Genomic DNA, 17,913 nt, shown 5'->3' on the forward strand with positions numbered 1-17,913 from the left:
TAGCACATAATAGCCCAGGAGGTACTTCTGGCTAGCACTGCCAAAGTCTGCAATCTCGTTTTGGCTCGCTTAGGATGATATCTGTAGCTGATAAAGAGAAAATTAAGGGAAGAGCAAAAAAGATAAGACCAATTTGATACACTAGATCACATCTTTGCCTGAACAAAGGCAGAGAAACCTTACAGCTAACTGAAAACACTATGAAGATGTTCATACCTTTAAGAAAGGAAAGCAATCTTCCGAGGGAAGACAACTAAGATTAATTAAATGAATGCATGGAAATGCAAAGAGAGAGTAAGCAAAAGACTTAAGGGCTGTAAGTTATGCCAAACAGCAGAAGAAAACTATGTGAACACAGATCAAGATATTGATTTAATCTCCTGCACTCAGGCATGAGAAATAAAAACTAGTCCATGTTCAGTCTGACATCAAAGATCTGCCAGGGAAAAAAACCCAAACCACCAAAGTGCTTTCTTGCTTGCTTAAGAAGATGGACAGATGATGGGCAATGGGCAGCCACCACTAAGGTCTCAGCAGCTGCTGTCTGTAAAGTTTGAGTACAGCAAGACTGTGAAAAGCTGAGGAGTACCAACCATGCAGAGACTTTGCATATGTGCTACTGGTACACCTACAGAAGGTATAAATGGATATATTTTAAGAGATTGAAACAACAGCTTGGAAAGGCCTGGTGAAAATGCCAAGCTGACACATATAAAAGTTTGAGACCCCCCAACACAGACACACCTCCACCCAATGCCCTCTTGCTGTAGTGGATCAGCTTTAAGGAATGAATAGAAGAATCTGTTGTTTACTATTGGTTGTAGCTAAGGAGTGATGCAGTATGCAACCTTACACCAAAATCTGTACATTCTCTGGGTTTTTTGAGGATGGGAATGCTGAATCTAGTTGCAGGTATAAAAAAGGATGGAAGTGTTTCTGCAGTCTTTAAGCTTGGCTGCTGATGCTCTGCTCCTCTGTTAGAGGGTTCTGATGTGCTCTTTGATGAGATTTAGGCCAAATCACTCAAATGTTCTGTTTGCTATATACCCAGACACAGAATCACACAATCACAGAACATTAGAGGTTGGAAGGGACCTCCAGAGATCATCAAGCCCAATCCCCCAACTTAGTTCACAAGGTATTCTGATGGTGTGTTACAGTTAGAAAGAACTGATGTGAACAGAAAGCATTTGAGAGTATCTACCAGGAAGAGGTTAGGGTTGATTTTTCTGCTGCTGGATAGTTTTTTACCTTGATTCCATATGGATGTCTTCAATACCTGATACAAACTGAGCCCAGCTGCTTATCAGTTAAGTGAGATTAATGAGGTGATGTGAGAAGAGACATTTTTCCTTTGCTTCCATGAGGTCCATAAATGAGAACAGTCATAATACCATGTTCCATGTGTAGGAGAAAATATTTCAGTGGCTAAAGATACAAAGCAAATCTTAACCTTCCTCACCTCTTCCCAAAGGCTGTTCTGAACTCCTGCCTTTAGTGGAAATGCATTCCTCTTGGGAATTTCATGAAACACTTTGTTGGAGGTTGTTTTGTTCAGTGTTTGCAATTGATTCTGCTCAGGTTTGGAAAACCTGCTGATGGTTCCCCTTGAGGATATGTCTTCTTGCCTGTGAGTGCTTCTTGTGTGTGTGTGTGTTACTCATCTGCAACTCAGGGTGTCAGGAATCATAATAAAAGTCAGAGAACCTGATGAGTCCGAACTGAAGTTGTTCTTCTTTTAATAGCTGCAAAAGCACCCTCTGATAGTACCCTTGGAAGGGAGATTCAGTCTCATGATTATCTAAATCAGGAGGTTAAATAATTATAAGAGCAGGAAGATAGGCTTCTCTATAAGGAAGAGACCAAAATCTCCTATTGTGTGTTACATCTGTTGTTATGTAAATTCAGTTCTCTGTAATTCCATGTGCAAATCTATGCTGTACACTAAGGAGGCCAACTGAGAACACCCCAGGAAAAAGGAATTCTTAGTTAATGCAAAGTGGTAAGGCTTGGTCCCAAACCACATCCTTTAAAGACAGGGAAAGAGGTGAACAGGAACCAGCACCAAGCCCTCACTTTTACTTAATAATTTTGATAGCAATAATCCTTTAGGACCATACCTTAGGGTGTGTTAGAATGGTCTCTAGGCCTTGCTAATTATTGCAGGGCTGGTGCAGTTTGTGTATCAGAAAGTCATAATATTCTCATTTTCTTCCCAGCATGGCCTGGAAGGGGAAAACAAGCTGGAGTGAAGCCACAGCTGCTGTAGCAGGAGAGCTTTGAATTTGAGTGTGAGTACAACTTTTAAAGCAAGTGCAGTCTGTAATGAAGAATATTCATCAGCAGTGCCTTCAATTCTCTATTTATGGTTGGGTTTTTTTCTGTGAACAGCCTTGTTTCAAAGCTCAATCTTTAACCTGTAACCCCATACTTTGTTCTGCTGGAATTAAATGGCTTACCACTAAGTGGTAGCAGAAATGCTTTCCTTTGCAGAAAACTCCTCTAATGAGAAATTCCAATACATGCAATCTTCAGAAAGTCATGAGTATTTGTTACCTGATAAAGCACAAGAGCATGCTCCCTGTAGCCAAAAGGTTTCTTGGTAAGGATAGCAGTCTGATGTGTCTCCATGTTAACCTTGCAAATAAAGACATACAGACGAGGGGCGTGCTTCCTGTCTCTGTGAATATATTGTAATGAAGACAAGTGCAGTGTGATTTTGGTCTGCAAATGAAATCCTAGCTGTTACCTTCCCATTTGCACAGCAGATATTATTTCACCTTTCTGTGTGTGTGCTTTTTAAATACAATGAGATGTTGTCTCAGTCCTCCAAACAGCCTTGTATCAAAACCCTGTGGCTTCAACACAACTTGGGACTCTTCCAGAACAAAACATTTTCCTGTGGAGCTGTCTTAAGCTTCACTCATTTGCTTTTCCTTTCTGCCCATCACCAATCCAACTTCATTTTCTTCAGTGGCTTGGAAGAAATAACCAGAACACTAATAAAAATAAACTCATAGATTCATCGAATGGTTTAGGTTGGAAGGGACCTTGGTAATCATCTAGTTCCAATGCAACTGCCATGGTTAGGGACACCTTCCTTAGACCAGGTTGATCAAAGCTCCATCCAACCTGGCTTTGAACACCTCCAGGGAGGGGACATCCACAACCTCCCTGGGAAAACTCTTCCAGTGTCTCCCCACCCTCACTGTCAAGAATTTCTTCCTATTCTCCAGTCTAAATGTCTCCTCTTCCAGCTTCAATCCATTCCCTCTCATCCTATCACCCTTGTAAAAAGTCCCTTCCCATCATCCATTCCAAATCCTCTGCACTACTCATTCTGTAGGTCAACTTTATGATCCCCCAGATGCCCAAAGCTCAGGATATCTCTACTATTGTCCAACCCAGCAACACCTATAAAGGTAAAACATTGACATAAGATCCTATGGGATCTTTCACTTAGCTAAATGAAAATGCTGTACAAATATCACTTGGAAGAGACCTCCAGAGATCTCTTGTATGACATTTGCCTTGAAATGAGTTCATTACAAATATTAGATCTGCTCAGCTTCTGCTTTTTCTACCTGGGACTTGACTCCCTCAGGGATGCCAGTTGCATAAACCCTCTGGACTCCAGGTCTGCACCATCCTCACTGGGAAGCATCAGGTGAACTTCATCAAATGAACTCTCAATCTTCAGTATAGCTTCATATTTGGAAGTGGTATAGAAATGGCCTTAGAGACACCTCAGATACATCTATGGCTTCTCTCCCCCCACACTCCCCTTCCCCCCATTCATCTTTCAGCTGTTTCAGAGAATAATTAGGAATTCTTCACTGATTTAACTTTCAGAAACCCTAAGACAGTGTTTCCATAAAACACATCATATAGAATGAATCTATGACCATAAGGGATTTTATCAGCACTCATTTGGATTAACCTGCAGAACTCATTGATGCCTTTATCCTTGAGGAGCAGCAAATTGACTCAGTGTCAGGATGATAAATTTTTTATGTTACCTCATCACCAGGTAGTCCCTTTCCTGGACAATGTATTGAGGGATACAGCCCATGCCAGCAGGACCTGAGGACTCCTCTATTAGTCACAAATAGAAAAGCTCAAACAATTTGTTCCAGATAAAGGCTTATCAAAACCTGTCCATTTGCAGCTATCTTGGGGTTCATGCAGCCATCTATTTTGGAACAGAGCACACTTACTGTGGCCTCATTTCACCTTCCTGCATCAGTATGTCTGCATAAATTCAAGCACATATGTAAAGGTTACTTAATTTCCATCCCAAAAGGCACAGCTGAAATATTTTCCTGTATTTTTCATCTCTTTCCTTTGTCCCAAAGCAGATGACATGAGCTAGTTGAATGTACAGTGTTAAATCAAGGTCTCTTCCTTTGGCCTCAGCCTTCCTCTCCCAGAAGCTGTCCTTTGACAGTGGTAACTTCAAAGCCAAAATACAGACCCTAAGTTTCTATTTGTTTGTTCTAACAGCAGAGACCATTGTGGAGTCCACCCAGCTTTATGCTCCTGACTCTCTCTCAGCTCCTTCCCAGCACTGCCATTCTTATATTTCATATTCTTGTCTTGCTTGTGGTTTGCCTTTTCCCTTCCCCTCACCCTTCCCTATCTCATATTCCACATTCATAGAACCAAAGAATCAATAAGGTTGGAAAAGACCTCAAAGATCATCAAGTCCTTTGCCTTACTTCCTTATTCATAGAACTACTAAAGTTAGAAAAGACTTCTAAGATCAAGTGCAGCTATGAATCCAAGATGGCCATGGCCACTAAACCATGTCCAGCAGTGCCATGTCTACAGGGTTTTTGAACAGCTCCAAGGATGGGGACTCCACCACCTCCCAGGGCAGCCTGTTCCAATCCCTGACCACTCTTGCAACAAAGAAATTCTTCCTAATCTCCAACTTAAAACTCCCCTGGTGCAACTTCAGGCCATTTCCTCTCATCACTTGATACCTGGGAGAAGAGACCAATCCCTACCTCACTCCAACCTCCTTTCAAGGAGTTGTAGAGAGCAATGAGGTCTCCACTCAGCCTCATCCAGACTGAAGAACCCCAGCTCCCTCAGCCTGTCCTCACAGCAGGGGTACTGATTTGGCAGCACTTTATTTACCAAACCCCAGACCAACATTGTCTCCATACTCTTCAGCATTTAAAACACAGAGGTTCTGTCTGGTTGCCCACTTGAAAACAAAGGAGAAATCCCAGAAAGTCTTTCTGGTGTGGAGAAAGGAAACCCCACATCAGTGCCTACTAAGTACCTTAATCTAAATTTAATGAAAGACTGCCTCACTTGCTTTTAATAGTAGGTGAGCTACAAACCACCTGGGTTTTCTCTGAGTCTACAGAATTCATAGATTCATTAAGAGGTTGGTTTGGGTTGGAAGGGACCTCATAGATCATCTAGTTCCACCCCCCTGCCATGGCCAGGGACACCTCCCACCAGCCCATGTTGCTCAGGGCCTCATCCAACTTGGCCTTGAACACCACAACCTTCCTGGGCAACCTGTTCCAGTGGCTCATCAACCTCACTGCCAAGAATTTCTCCCTAATTTGCAGTCTAAACCTGCCCTCCTCAAGCTTTAATCCCTTCCCTCTTGACCTATCACTACAAGCCCTTGTAAATGTCCCTCCCCTGCTTTGTTGCAGTGCCCTTCAGATCCTGGAAGACTGCTCTAAAGTGTCCCCAGAGCATTCTCTTCTCCAAGCTGAAGAACCCCAACTCTCTCAGCCTGTCCCCACAGAGGAGGTGCTCCAGGTGCTTCATTGCCCATACATACACCACCTTGCTTCTACAGTAGAAGGTAGGTAGAGTGATTCAGCCTTAAATGAAAGAAAAGTAGGACCTTTAAACCAGTTTCTTTTCCTAGATCTAAGACCCATAGGCAGAGGTTATAGGGAAACTGCCAGCTCACCTGAAACAGTTAGAATCATAGAATCATGGAGTTAATAAGGTTGGAAAAGACCTCAAAGATCATCAAGTCCAACCTGTCACCCAAGACCTCATGGCTACCAAACCATGGCACCAAGTGCCACATCCAGTCCCCTCTTGGACACCTCCAGGGATGGGGACTCCACCACCTCCCTGGGCAGCACATTCCAATGGCTAACAACTCTCTCTGGGAAGAACTTTCTCCTCAGCTCCAGCCTAAACTTCCCCTGGCACAGCTTGAGACTGTGTCCTCTTGTTCTAGTGCTGGCTGCCTGGGAGAAGAGACCAACCCCCACCTGGCTACAACCTTCCTTCAGGTAGTTGTAGAGAGCAAGAAGGTCTCCCCTGAGCCTCCTCTTCTCCAGGCTAAGCAACCCCAGCTCCCTCAGCCTCTCCTCACAGGGCTGTGCTCAAGGCCTCTCCCCAGCTTTGTTGCCCTTCTCTGGACACATTCAAGAGTCTGAGTGTCCTTCTTAAACTGAGGGGCCCAGAACTGGACACAGGACTCAAGATGTGGCCTAACCAATGCTGAGCACAGGGCAGAATGACCTCCCTGATCCTGCTGGCCACACTGTTCTTGGTGCAGGCCAGGATGCCATTGGCCTTCTTGGCCACCTGGGCACACTGCTGGCTCATGTTCAGCTGGCTGTCAACTAGCATCCCCCAGGTCCCTTTCTGCCTGGCTGCTCTCCAGCCACTCTGTCCCCAGCCTGTAGCACTGCCTGGGGTTGCTGTGGCCAAAGTGCAGCACCTGGGACTTGGACTGCCTGCTGCATGCTCACCGTTGTCCTGTGATAAATCATGAGGCTCATCCTTTTACCATGAGGACAAGCTGTTTCCAGTTATCTCATTCTTATCCTCTATCAAGAGTAAACATACAGACAACTGTTCTCCAGCATTTCCTTTATCTGTTAACATTCTTACATATCTAAGCTCCCAGGCCAGGTGTCACAGGCATTTTCACAACGCTCTACCCAAAGCTAATGTGCTGACTGACCTCCAGCCCTTTCACCTTCCTTTGAAGTCCTCGCTTATAAATTCACTTCTAGATAAATCCACAACCTTAACCAAGCTGTCTTGTCTCTTCCAAATGTTTTAAGAATCCTTCTCTTAGTGTGGTGGCTGAGCCTATTGTGCAAAGACAAATGGGCCTGTGAAAAGAACTGGAAATTGGAAGCAGCTAAGGTGTATGTTTGGAGTCTGCTTTGGCTGTTGATTAGGCATTTTTGGACTACAATCAAAGGTACCTGGCTGATGCTCTGTATGATGCTGCATCTCTCTCTGACTCAGGAACTTAGGACTGTTTGGGCAAATTTTCTGATAACACAGCTGACAATGTCTGTGGAGTTCCAAATCAAAGCTGAACATGACAGGGGGGGTGCCTTGGATAAGGGATTTTAGAATAGAATAGAATAGAATAGAATAGAATAGAATAGAATAGAGTAGAATAGAGTAGAATAGAGTAGAATAGAGTAGAATAGAGTAGAATAGAGTAGAATAGAGTAGAATAGAATAGAATAGAATAGAATAGAATAGAATAGACCAGACCAGGTTGGAAGAGACCTTCAAGATCATCGAGTCCAACCCATCAACCAATCCAACACCACCTAATCAACTAACCCATGGCACCAAGCAACCCACCAAGTCTCCTCCTGAACACCTCCAGGGATGGTGACTCCACCATCTCCCCAGGCAGCCCATTCCAATGGGCAATCACTCTCTCTGTATAGAACTTCTTCCTAACATCTAGCCTAAACCTCCCCTGGTGCAGCCTGAGACTGTGTCCTCTTGTTCTGGTGCTGGCTGCCTGGGAGAAGAGACCAACCTCTGACTGTCTACAACCTCCCTTCAGGTAGTTGTAGAGAGCAATAAGGTCACCCCTGAGTCTCCTCCTCTCCAGGCTAAGCAACCCCAGCTCCCTCAGCCTCTCCTCACAGGGCTGTGTTCCAAACCCCTCACCAACTTTGTTGCCCTTCTCTGGACACCTTCCAGCAAGTCAACCTCCTTCCTAAACTGAGGAGCCCAGAACTGGACCAGGAAAACCAGTAGCAAAGCTACTGAAGTAAAGAGAAATGGCACGAAATGGAAACTCATATCCTGAGTGGAGAACAGGCACATGAGCCGAGCAGCTTCAGAGCAGCAGTAAACAGAACAAGTGGCTATTTATCCTGGGGTAAGAAATGAATACACAGATCTGTTGTATGGTAATGGTCTAGCTAACAAGAGTCAGAGAGGAGTACTAAGCAAACAAAGCAGCCCTGGAGCTAGCAGAAGTCTGAATTCTTTTCTAAACAGCCACCATCATGGTTGAAACCAACTCTGCTCAATGAATTTAGCTATCACCAAAAGGCTATCAATTAGCATGAGCTAAGTACATGGAGACAGTATTTACTTCACTGAGGGTTGCATATGCTCAGCACCTCAGAGGATTCATTCCAATACCAGGGTGCAGCTGATTATGAAGCAAATCTTCATCCTCTTAAATCAACTAAGGCTAGAGATAAAGAAAATTATTTGGAAGTGCTTTCAGTCTGGGACTTTATTACAGGAGGCTGTTTATTCTTAGAGGGGAATATTGAATATGCTAATTGAAAATTACAGAAACATCTCTCTGTTTATGGACCAGGGTCCAGGAGGCTTTTCTTAGGAACAAGAATATCATCAACACTGATTAAAAAAATATATTATTTTTTTTTCAATCTCTGGCATTTTTAAAATATTCATTCCTTTTGGCTGGGCTGCCCAGGGAGGTGGGGGAGTCCCCATCCCTGCAGGTGTTCAAGAGGGGACTGGCACTTGGTGCCATGGTTTAGTCATGAGGTCTGTGGTGACAGGTTGGACTCGATGATCTTGGAGGTCTCTTCCAACCTTGGTGATTCTGTGATTCTGTAATTTCCTCATCACACCTTGTCTTTACTTTCTTCCTTATAATCCTCTTCAAGGCTCCTCACTAAAACCAGAGTTTTTCCTCTAGTTTAGTTACCAAAACTCAGCTGGAAGCAGGAATCAAGAGCCTCACCTTGAAACACAAAGGATCACAGAATCACAGGGGTCAGAAGGGACCCAAAGAGATCATCGAGTCCAACCCCCCTGCCAGAGCAGGACCATACAGTCTAGCTCAGGTCACACAGGAACACATCCAGACAGGGCTGGAAAGTCTCCAGAGGAGATTCCACAACCTCTCTGGGAAGCTTGTTCAGTGCTCTGTGATCCTTACAGTAAAGAAGTTCCCCCTTGTATCATAGTATCAGTCAGGGTTGGAAGGGACCACAAGGATCATCCAGTTCCAACCCCCCTGCCATGGGCAGGGACACCCCACACTAGATCAGGCTGCCCAGAGCCTCATCCACCCTGGGCTTAAACACCTCCAGGGATGGGGCCCCAACCACCTCCCTGGACAACCCATTCCAGGGCTTCACCACTCTCCTGGGGAAGAAATTCCTCCTTATGTCCAGCCTCAATCTCCCCACCGCCAGCTTCATTCCATTCCCCCTAGTCCTATCACTGCCTGAGATTCTGAGCAGTCCCTCCCCAGCCTTCTTGGAGCCCCCTTCAGATACTGGAAGGCCACAATTTGGTCACCTCTGAGCCTTCTCCTCTCCAGACTGAACAACCCCAACTCTTTTAGTCTGTTCTCACAGGAGAGGTGCTCCAGCCCTCTGATCATCCTCGTGGCCCTTCTCTGGACACCTTCCAGCACCTCCAGATCCCTCTTGGAATAGGGGCTCCAGAACTGGAGGCAGTACTGCAGGTGGGGTCTCAGCAGAGCTGAGTAGAGGGGGAGAATCCCCTCCCTTGCCCTGCTGGTCACACTTCTCTTGCTGCAGCCCAGGATCTGGTTGGCTTTCTGGACTGCAAGTGCACACTGAGAGCTCCTGTTGAGCTTCTCCTCCCCCAGCACCCCCAAGTCTCTCTCCTCAGGGCTGCTTTCCAGCCAGTCCCTGCCCAGCCTGGATTTGTGCCTGGGATTGTCTCCACCCAGATGCAGGACCCTGCACTTGGTCCTGTTGAGCCTCATGAGGCTGGCTTGTGTTGAGATGGAACCTCCTGTGCTGCAGCTTGCATCCATTGCTCCTCATCCTATCACAGGGAGCAAATGAGCAGAGCCTGTCCCCTCCCTCCTGCCCCCCAGCCCTCAGATATTTATAAACATTTATTAAAACCCCTCTAAGTCTTCTCTTTTCCAGACTAAAAAGCCCCAGGTCCCTCAGCCTCTCCTCACCAGGCACTGCTCCAGTCCTCTAATCATCCTGGACCCTCTCCAGCAGATCCCTGACCCTCTTGAACTGGGGAGCCCAAAACTAAGTGAAGTCCTTGCTCCATTGATGGTAAGGAGGCTAGGCTGTTCTGTGCTAAGTCCCACCTGATCTTACTGCTCTGGGGAAAATAATTTTGCTATCTGCATGCAGGGAATTTGATGGGAAAGATGAAAGGAAAGAAAAAGCCAGGGGGAAAGGAATGGGAGAAAGAAAGGAAAGATAAAACCAGCAGTGGGTTCTTTCCTTTGCTGGCATCATTTACACTTCAGGAGTGTGACATTTGTTGTCTTACTTTTTCAAACTTACTGTTGTTCTACTTGCAGCAAAGCCAATGAAGCCAAAAAGACCCCCTTCACATGCTATGCTAGTACCATAGCAATCTATAGAGGAAAAAGCAAACAAGATCAGCTTTATGCTTCTTTTCAGAGATCAGCCAATACTGCACTATGGAATCCTGGGGGAGGGGGAAAGGAAGGGGAAAAAAAAGACCAAATAAGATATACAACACATTATATGTTATGTACACACAGCATTCTTGTTGCAACACAGTTTTCTCTAAGAGGTCTGTAAGAACTGTGGGGTGGCTTTCATTTGCCTTTTAGGTTTTAATGGGGTTTATGTCTTTTTCCTTTTAACAGAGGTATAGATAAGGCTACACAGGGATTCACACACCCACGTGCATGCATTCACTTCACTTACAAATATTGATTCATATTCTTAATAATGCCAAAAGTCAAGCAGAGTTTGTCCTCCCCAACATAGTTCTGAATGATACTGTGGTTCAGTATTACAGTGTTGTAATAACCACCCTGGTGCTTGATGCTTGCATTAAAACACTTCAGGGTAGTTCATCCCCATCAACAACTTCTGTAGCCATGAGGTTGGGAAGCTTGAAGTCTGGACTTCTATTGCACTTCTGACATTGTACTGTATGCAAGTTGCCAAATAATGGTATTTCATTTGAGTGGAAATAAAATACTGCTTATTTGTAATTGGCTATCCAAGAGACAATGAAGAAGAAGATGATGAAAGCAGAAGCAGCAAGTAGACAAGCAGATGTGGATGTGCACTTGGATACCAGATCTCTGGATAGCAAAGGAGCATACAGTACCCAGCACCCTGAAGATAAACAGCTTGGGAAACACTATCAGGGAAGCACTGTACAGATAACAAGATAATGGTCTCCAGAAGGGATGCACAGGAGTCCAACTCACTCTATCACCTGCTGGTCAGAGCAACAGCAGAAGAAGTAAGCTGGGCAACCTTAAAATGTTCTGTATGTCACTGCTGCTGAGTCTCTAGAACAAACCCAGATCACTTCTGTACGTGAAGCTCGTCGTGCCTTTGTCTGCCTCTGAGCGCAAAAAGCCAACCCAACAGAAACACAATGGTGATGAAGCCTGGAGAGCAGCGGGTGCTAACAATGCCAGACTGGAAATGATGGAGCCCAGTGGTCTGGCCACTGAGATTTCACAACGGATGGCGATGTTCCAGCAACGAATAGATGCTAGAGAGTCACAATGGCTTATTCAGCGGCCGCACACGCTGAATAAAGAGGCTTGAACGGGAAACACACACAACCACAGAAGCCAAGCTGGGAGAAGCGCTGGTTTGGGGAGTTGCTGTAGATAGATGAATATGACAGCTCAATGGGTATGGAAAGCTGGACCCAGATGGCAGAAGGTAAGAAAAGATCACAGCATTTACTATGCAGCACAGCTGTCGGCGATGCAAGGACAGATCACTCCATCAGCATGAGCAAAATGGAAGAGGATCTTTTCATCGCTGTGGGAAGATCAAGGTATTAAAATCACAGGTGTACATTTGTCAAGAAGTGAAGGCCAGTTGCAGGACAGACACAGGAACACTGAAGCAGCTCCTTTTAGGATTGCACATAGGACTTCAGAACGCTTGATGCAAGAAAGCCTGGCAAGTGCTTAAGACCTTCTACCGTGCTTTGCAAAATACCAGAGTGCTCTGTAGTGAAAAACATTTGCTCTGACTTCTGATGTGTTTGAGGAAGGCCAGTGATGTCACTGGGGAATCTTATGGATGGAATGAAGGGCACGAGAGAGTCGTCCTAACCATAATCTCCATACTTGATTGGGCTTAAACAATGGAAGGGTGCTTTTGCAAAACCAGGTTTGAAAACCATCTTACTTCAAGCATTTTGGGTCTCACAAACCACCATCATTTTGAAAAGACACTCAGGAGAGTGAAGCATTTTATACCTTTCCATGCATATGGTCTGTGTGTGAGTTGGAAGACAACAAAAGTGTTGTGGGGCTAATACTGGGGCGACTCATTAAAGGAACGCAGAAAACAGGAAGGAAAAAACCAAGAGCAGCAACTGCTGCTGCTTGAGGCTCCCAGAGGCACAGAGTCCAACAGCAGGAAAAAGACAGAAAAACAAAATGACTTTAAAACATGTAGAAAAACTCATTGTTTATAACATTACTGCTGCTGCACATTCCTGTCCTTAAATCTAAGGGGGGAAAAAAAAAACCAGGAGTGTGTGTAAAAGGTTTGTTGTGTTCATTGACAATAACCAACATAACTGGGTGGGAATTAGAGACTATAATCATTGTGCTTGTTAATGGTATTTGAAAACAGCACATGCATCCAAAAAGGAAATAAAATGGAAACTTTCTGCCAGCCTTCCAGAGTTTTTTGCTAAGCCTAGCCTGCATTGGAACCTGGGTGAATGAAATCCCATTAGTCATCACCATCTCAACAATGTGCACTTCATACAGAGCTGGCTTCTGCACAGAGGAAGGAAATTACCAGCACTAACAAAGGAAAGAAGGTTTATAATGAGCAAATACACAAAAGCTCCAAAATAATTATAATATTCACAGCTTGGCAATGAGTTTCTAGGCTATGAAATTACTTTTCTTTTTGGGGTAATGAAGACTTTTCTTTTTCTTTTTCTTTTTTTTTAAGTTTTACAAGGTTAATATAAACAAAGGGTAATTGGAAAAATCACAATTGCTCTGCACAAGTTATTGGAAGAGGCCTGGAGTAATGGTGATAACATTTGTCGCAGCTTGCTTATCAATCACTGCAGTTTGGGGCTTGCACATTATTGCCATCAGGACAAAAAAATAACCCCAGCTCCCTATCAAGTGCTACATGGGAAAGATAAATGGCTAAATACAAATACCAGCTTACCCCTGACACAATAAGTTCTCCTCCCAGGTTCTGAACTTCTGCCTTCACTTTGCTGCAGATATTGAGCTGGTGGCAGTAGAGGGCAATGCGCTGCAGGTAGGCTAGGAGATCCTGCTTGCAGGCTGAGTCTGGGCACTGCAGGAGAAAGAAGTGCTGGGTTAGATGTAGTTGAGCTGATATAATTATAGAGACCTAATCAGAGGAGATAGGAGCAATGTACATAGAATCAACCAGGTTGGAAAATACCTCAGAGATCATCAAGTCCAACCCATTGCCTAATACGTCGCACCTCCTGACAACTAAACCGTGGCTTCAAGCGCCACATCCAAGCCTTTGTTGAACACCTCCAGGGATGGTGACTCCACCACCTCCCTGGGCAGCACATTCCAATGGCCAATCTCTCTTTCTGAGAAGAACTTTCTCCTCACCTCCAGCCTAAGCTTCCCCTGGTGCAGCTTGAGACTGCATCCCCTCGTTCTGCCACTGGTTGCCTGGGAGAAGAGACCAACCCCCACCTGACTGAGAATGTCCTTTACATGTACAGCTTGGGGAGCAAAGACTCTGAATGTGTCTTTTTAGCACCTTACAAAGCTTAGGCTCGATTTTTGTAAGATGTTATCAGAGCCCTTCCACAGAAACTGATGGAGTTGAACACATAGGAGTCAACAGCCTCACAGTCTCTGACTTGAGACAACTGCTCTGGCCACAGCAGTGAATGCTGGCAAGGAATATGCTTGTGGTGAAGTAGTTGCCCATACTATTGTTTATAATCCTGAAAGCAATGACTTGGCTTTTTTTTTTGTCTCACTTTAAAACTAACAATAAACAAAGCTGGAGGTTCATTGTGGCTGTTAGGTTTAACCAGCTCCACACTAATGGCCATGCTGTAATGCCTCTCTTTCTCAGACAGTTGCCACATCTTTCAGGCATGAATCCCTAGGAGACCTTTTCTCCCTGCCAGTGACAATTTAATACAGAAATATTTACCCTGCTCCAGGAGTCTATGAACTGAAAGAAATGAACTTTATAGCAGCGCTCCTAGAAAGCTGACAAGGCTTTAAATACAAGCACCTGGGTGCAAATGAAAATGCAAGAGCTCTCTCATTGGAGTAGTAATTAAAAATGCAACTGTCCATAAAAAAAGTGTATATTGCTTGAGTGTCTCCAAAGTTCTGTAAAATATCATTAAAGTGCAAGCTTCAGAACAAACACTTCATCCCCACAGTGCTTTTACTGGTTATGAATAAAGTGTGGACGTTGCAGTCTTCTCAAATTTCAAACGTGGCTCAAAGCAAAGCCCTCCCAGCACAGCAACCCTCTTTGTGTTGCCTTCTGTAGGACACTGATATTGAGGACACTGAGGCACTTGAATGTGTCCAGAGAAGGGCAACGAGGCTGGGGAGGGGTCTGGAGCACAGCCCTGTGAGGAGAGGCTGAGGGAGCTGGGGTTGCTTAGCCTGGAGAAGAGGAGGCTCAGGGGAGACCTTCTTGCTCTCTGCAACTACCTGAAAGGAGGTTGTAGCCAGGTGGGGGTTGGTCTCTTCTCCCAGGCAGAACAAGGGGACACAGTCTCAAGCTGTTCCAGGGGAAGTTGAGGCTGGAGATGAGGAGAAAGTTCTTCACAGAGAGAGTAATTTGCCATTGGAATGTGATGCCCAGGGGGGCGGTGGAGTCCCTGTCCCTGGAGGTGTTCAAGAGGGGATTGGATGTGGCACTTGGAGCCATGGTTAGTCATGAGGTATTGGGTGATAGGTTGAGCTTGATGATCTCTCAAGGTCTTTTCCAACCTCACTGATTCTATGATTCTGTGATACTGCCCTTGTGCAAACACTGCAAGCCAGGAATTTCAGCAGTGGGCAGATGGACTTCTTCTTTCTTATGCTAGAATGAACAGATGCTACACTGGAATAGGTTAACTTCAGAAAAGATAAAGTCCAATCCCCCTGCCAGAGCAGGACCATAGAATCACACAGGAACACATCCAGATGGGGCTTGAAAGTTTCCAGAGAAGGAGACTCCACAACCTCTCTGAGCAGCCTGTTCCAGTGCTCTGTGACCCTCCCAGTGAAGAAGTTCCTCCTCATGTTGAAGTGCAACAGCCTGTGCTGCAGTTTATATCCATTGCTCCTTGTCCTGTCCCAGGGTACAACTGAGCAGAGCCTGTCCCCTCCCTCCTGACCCCCAGCCCACAGATCTTTATAAACATTTATTGAATCTCCTCTCAGCCTTCTCCATACCAAATAGCCCCAGGGCTCTCAGCCTCTCCTCATCAGGCAGTGCTCCAGGCCCTTCAGCATCCTTGGAGCCTTCCATTGGACTCTCTCTAGCAGATCCCTGTCCCTCTGGAACTGGGGAGCCCAGAACTGGATGCAATATTCCAGGTGAAGTCTCAGCAGGGCAGGGCAGAGGGGGAGGAGAACCTCCCTGGCTCTGCTGGCCACACTCCTCTGCATGCACCCCAGGATCCCATTGGCCGCCTTGGCCACCAGTGCACATTGCTGACCCATGGATAATTTGTCATCCACCAGGACTCCCAGATCCCCCTTGGTAATAATGAAAGGAAAGAAACCTTAGGAAGTTCACAAGAGGGGGGGGGGGGGGGGGGGGGGATCTCAAATTTAATTTGCCTAAATCTAAAATTATCTACCTAGAACCTGGCAGTGAAATCTGGGTCTTAACTTTTAATATGATGCTTCCTCATGCTCTCCAGATGGATAGATAATCCATTCTGAAAGGGGCAATGAGAGCAAGTTCAAGAGTAGAGCAAGTTCAGCTTTCCAGCTATGACAGGCATTTGGCAACACAACTGAGGATACAGCCCCTAGGACATGGATCGAGGAGCTGTAAACACCCTGACATGCAGGAGAATTAAAGGACTCAGGGAATCTTGGAGAGAAAAAAAAGTGCCCTACCAAGGGAAATTGCTGGAAGAAAGAGCTGAAAAGAACATAAGGATTCCAGAGCAGATGGCAAGGGTAGCAGAGCATCCAGGTCTCTACTGCTTTCATGACAGCAAATATAGATTCGTGGAATGGTTTGGGTTGGAAGGGACCTTGAAAATCATCCAGCTCCAACTCCCTGCCATGGGCAGGGACACCTCCCACTAGCACAAGTTGCTCAAGACCTCATCCAACCTGGCACTGAGCGCCTCCAAGGAAGGGGCATCCACAATCTCCCTGGGCAACCTGCTCCAATGTCTCATAACCATCACTGGAAAGAATTTCTCCCTAATCTCCAGTTTATTTCTAAATCCCCTGGGTCCAGAAGAGAGGCTGTGGGACAATTCATTCTCTAAGGCTGAGAGAGACTCATTTATGGCTGGGCTGCATCAAGAGATGTGTGGCCAGCAGGTCAAGGGAGGAGATTCTCCCCCTCTGCTCAGCTCTGCTGAGACCCCACCTGGAGTACTGCCTCCAGTTCTGGAGCCCCTATTACAAGAGGGATATGGACATGCTGGAAGGTGTCCAGAGAAGGGCCACGAGGATGAGCAGAGGGCTGGAGCACCTCTCCTTTGAGGACAGACTGAAGGAGTTGGGGCTGTTCAGTCTGGAGAAGAGAATGCTCTGAGGTGACCTCATTGTGTCCTTCCAGTATCTGAAGGGCGCTCCAAGAAGGCTGGGGAGGGACTTCTCAGGATCTCAGGTAGTGATAGGACTAGGGGGAATGGAATAAAGCTGGAGGTGGGGAGATTCAGGCTGGAGGTGAGGAGGAAGTTCTTCCCCAGGAGAGTGGTGAAGCCCTGGAATGGGTTGTCCAGGGAGGTGGTTGGGGCCCCATCCCTGGAGGTGTTCAAGACCAGGCTGGATGAGGCTCTGGCCAGGCTGATCTAGTGTGGGGTGTCCCTGCCCATGGCAGGGGCGTTGGAACTAGATGATCCTTGTGGTCCCTTCCAACCCTGACTGATACTATGATACTATGACACTATGACTTCCCTGCACTGCAAAACCCAGGCTGATCGTAGGCTACGGCAGCAGAGACTTCTGTTCATTGGGCAGATCAGCAGCCAGGCAGTGACTTTCAAGAGGCAATTTTCTGCCAAGCAGGGATCACCTTTTCCTTGTCCCTGTCAGAGGTTCCACTGTATTTCTGCTCACTGTTGTCCTTACCTGATCAGCCACCGCCCGTGCCAATTTGTCCATCCTCGATCCTGCCTCTGCAATCTTCTTGGCTGCATTAATGACATCTGATGTATTCTTCAGGGGGCCTTTACCTCTGTGAAATGCAACAGAATTATGCACAACCTAAATGAATCATGGATGGCAGCAGTTTTACTGACCCTGTTTGGGGGCTGATTTTAAAATAGCAACAGGAACGACTCCCTAATTTATTACCATTTCCCCTTTTAACTACTTGATAGCACAGCTGGATTAAGGAAGCAGTCTGCTGCATTTCTTCTCACCAAATGCTTCCCCAGCAATTTAGTCTGATGGCACCTTCAAGCACATGAGCTGTACTTAAGAGTATATGCATTTTTAAGTGCTTATTAAGCCCAACAGTCTTTCTGGAATACACAATTATGGCA

The 17,913-nt window shown here is 45.8% G+C and overlaps 1 protein-coding gene across 2 annotated transcripts in view; it reads right to left on the minus strand.

Annotated features, from left to right (window-relative positions):
- The window catches only part of CTNNA2 (catenin alpha 2), a 698,580-nt gene that overhangs the window by 28,112 nt on the left and 652,555 nt on the right, over nucleotides 1-17,913 (minus strand). For both annotated transcript variants that reach the window (XM_054172387.1, XM_054172388.1), the window contains 2 exons: nucleotides 17,498-17,603; nucleotides 13,392-13,526 (listed from right to left, as the gene is read on the minus strand). In XM_054172387.1, coding sequence (XP_054028362.1) covers nucleotides 13,392-13,526; nucleotides 17,498-17,603 — 241 coding nt within the window. The remainder of the gene's footprint in view (nucleotides 1-13,391; nucleotides 13,527-17,497; nucleotides 17,604-17,913) is intronic.

Source organism: Dryobates pubescens, chromosome 23 (assembly GCF_014839835.1).
Source record: "Dryobates pubescens isolate bDryPub1 chromosome 23, bDryPub1.pri, whole genome shotgun sequence".
Taxonomy (NCBI): Eukaryota; Metazoa; Chordata; class Aves; order Piciformes; family Picidae; genus Dryobates; species Dryobates pubescens.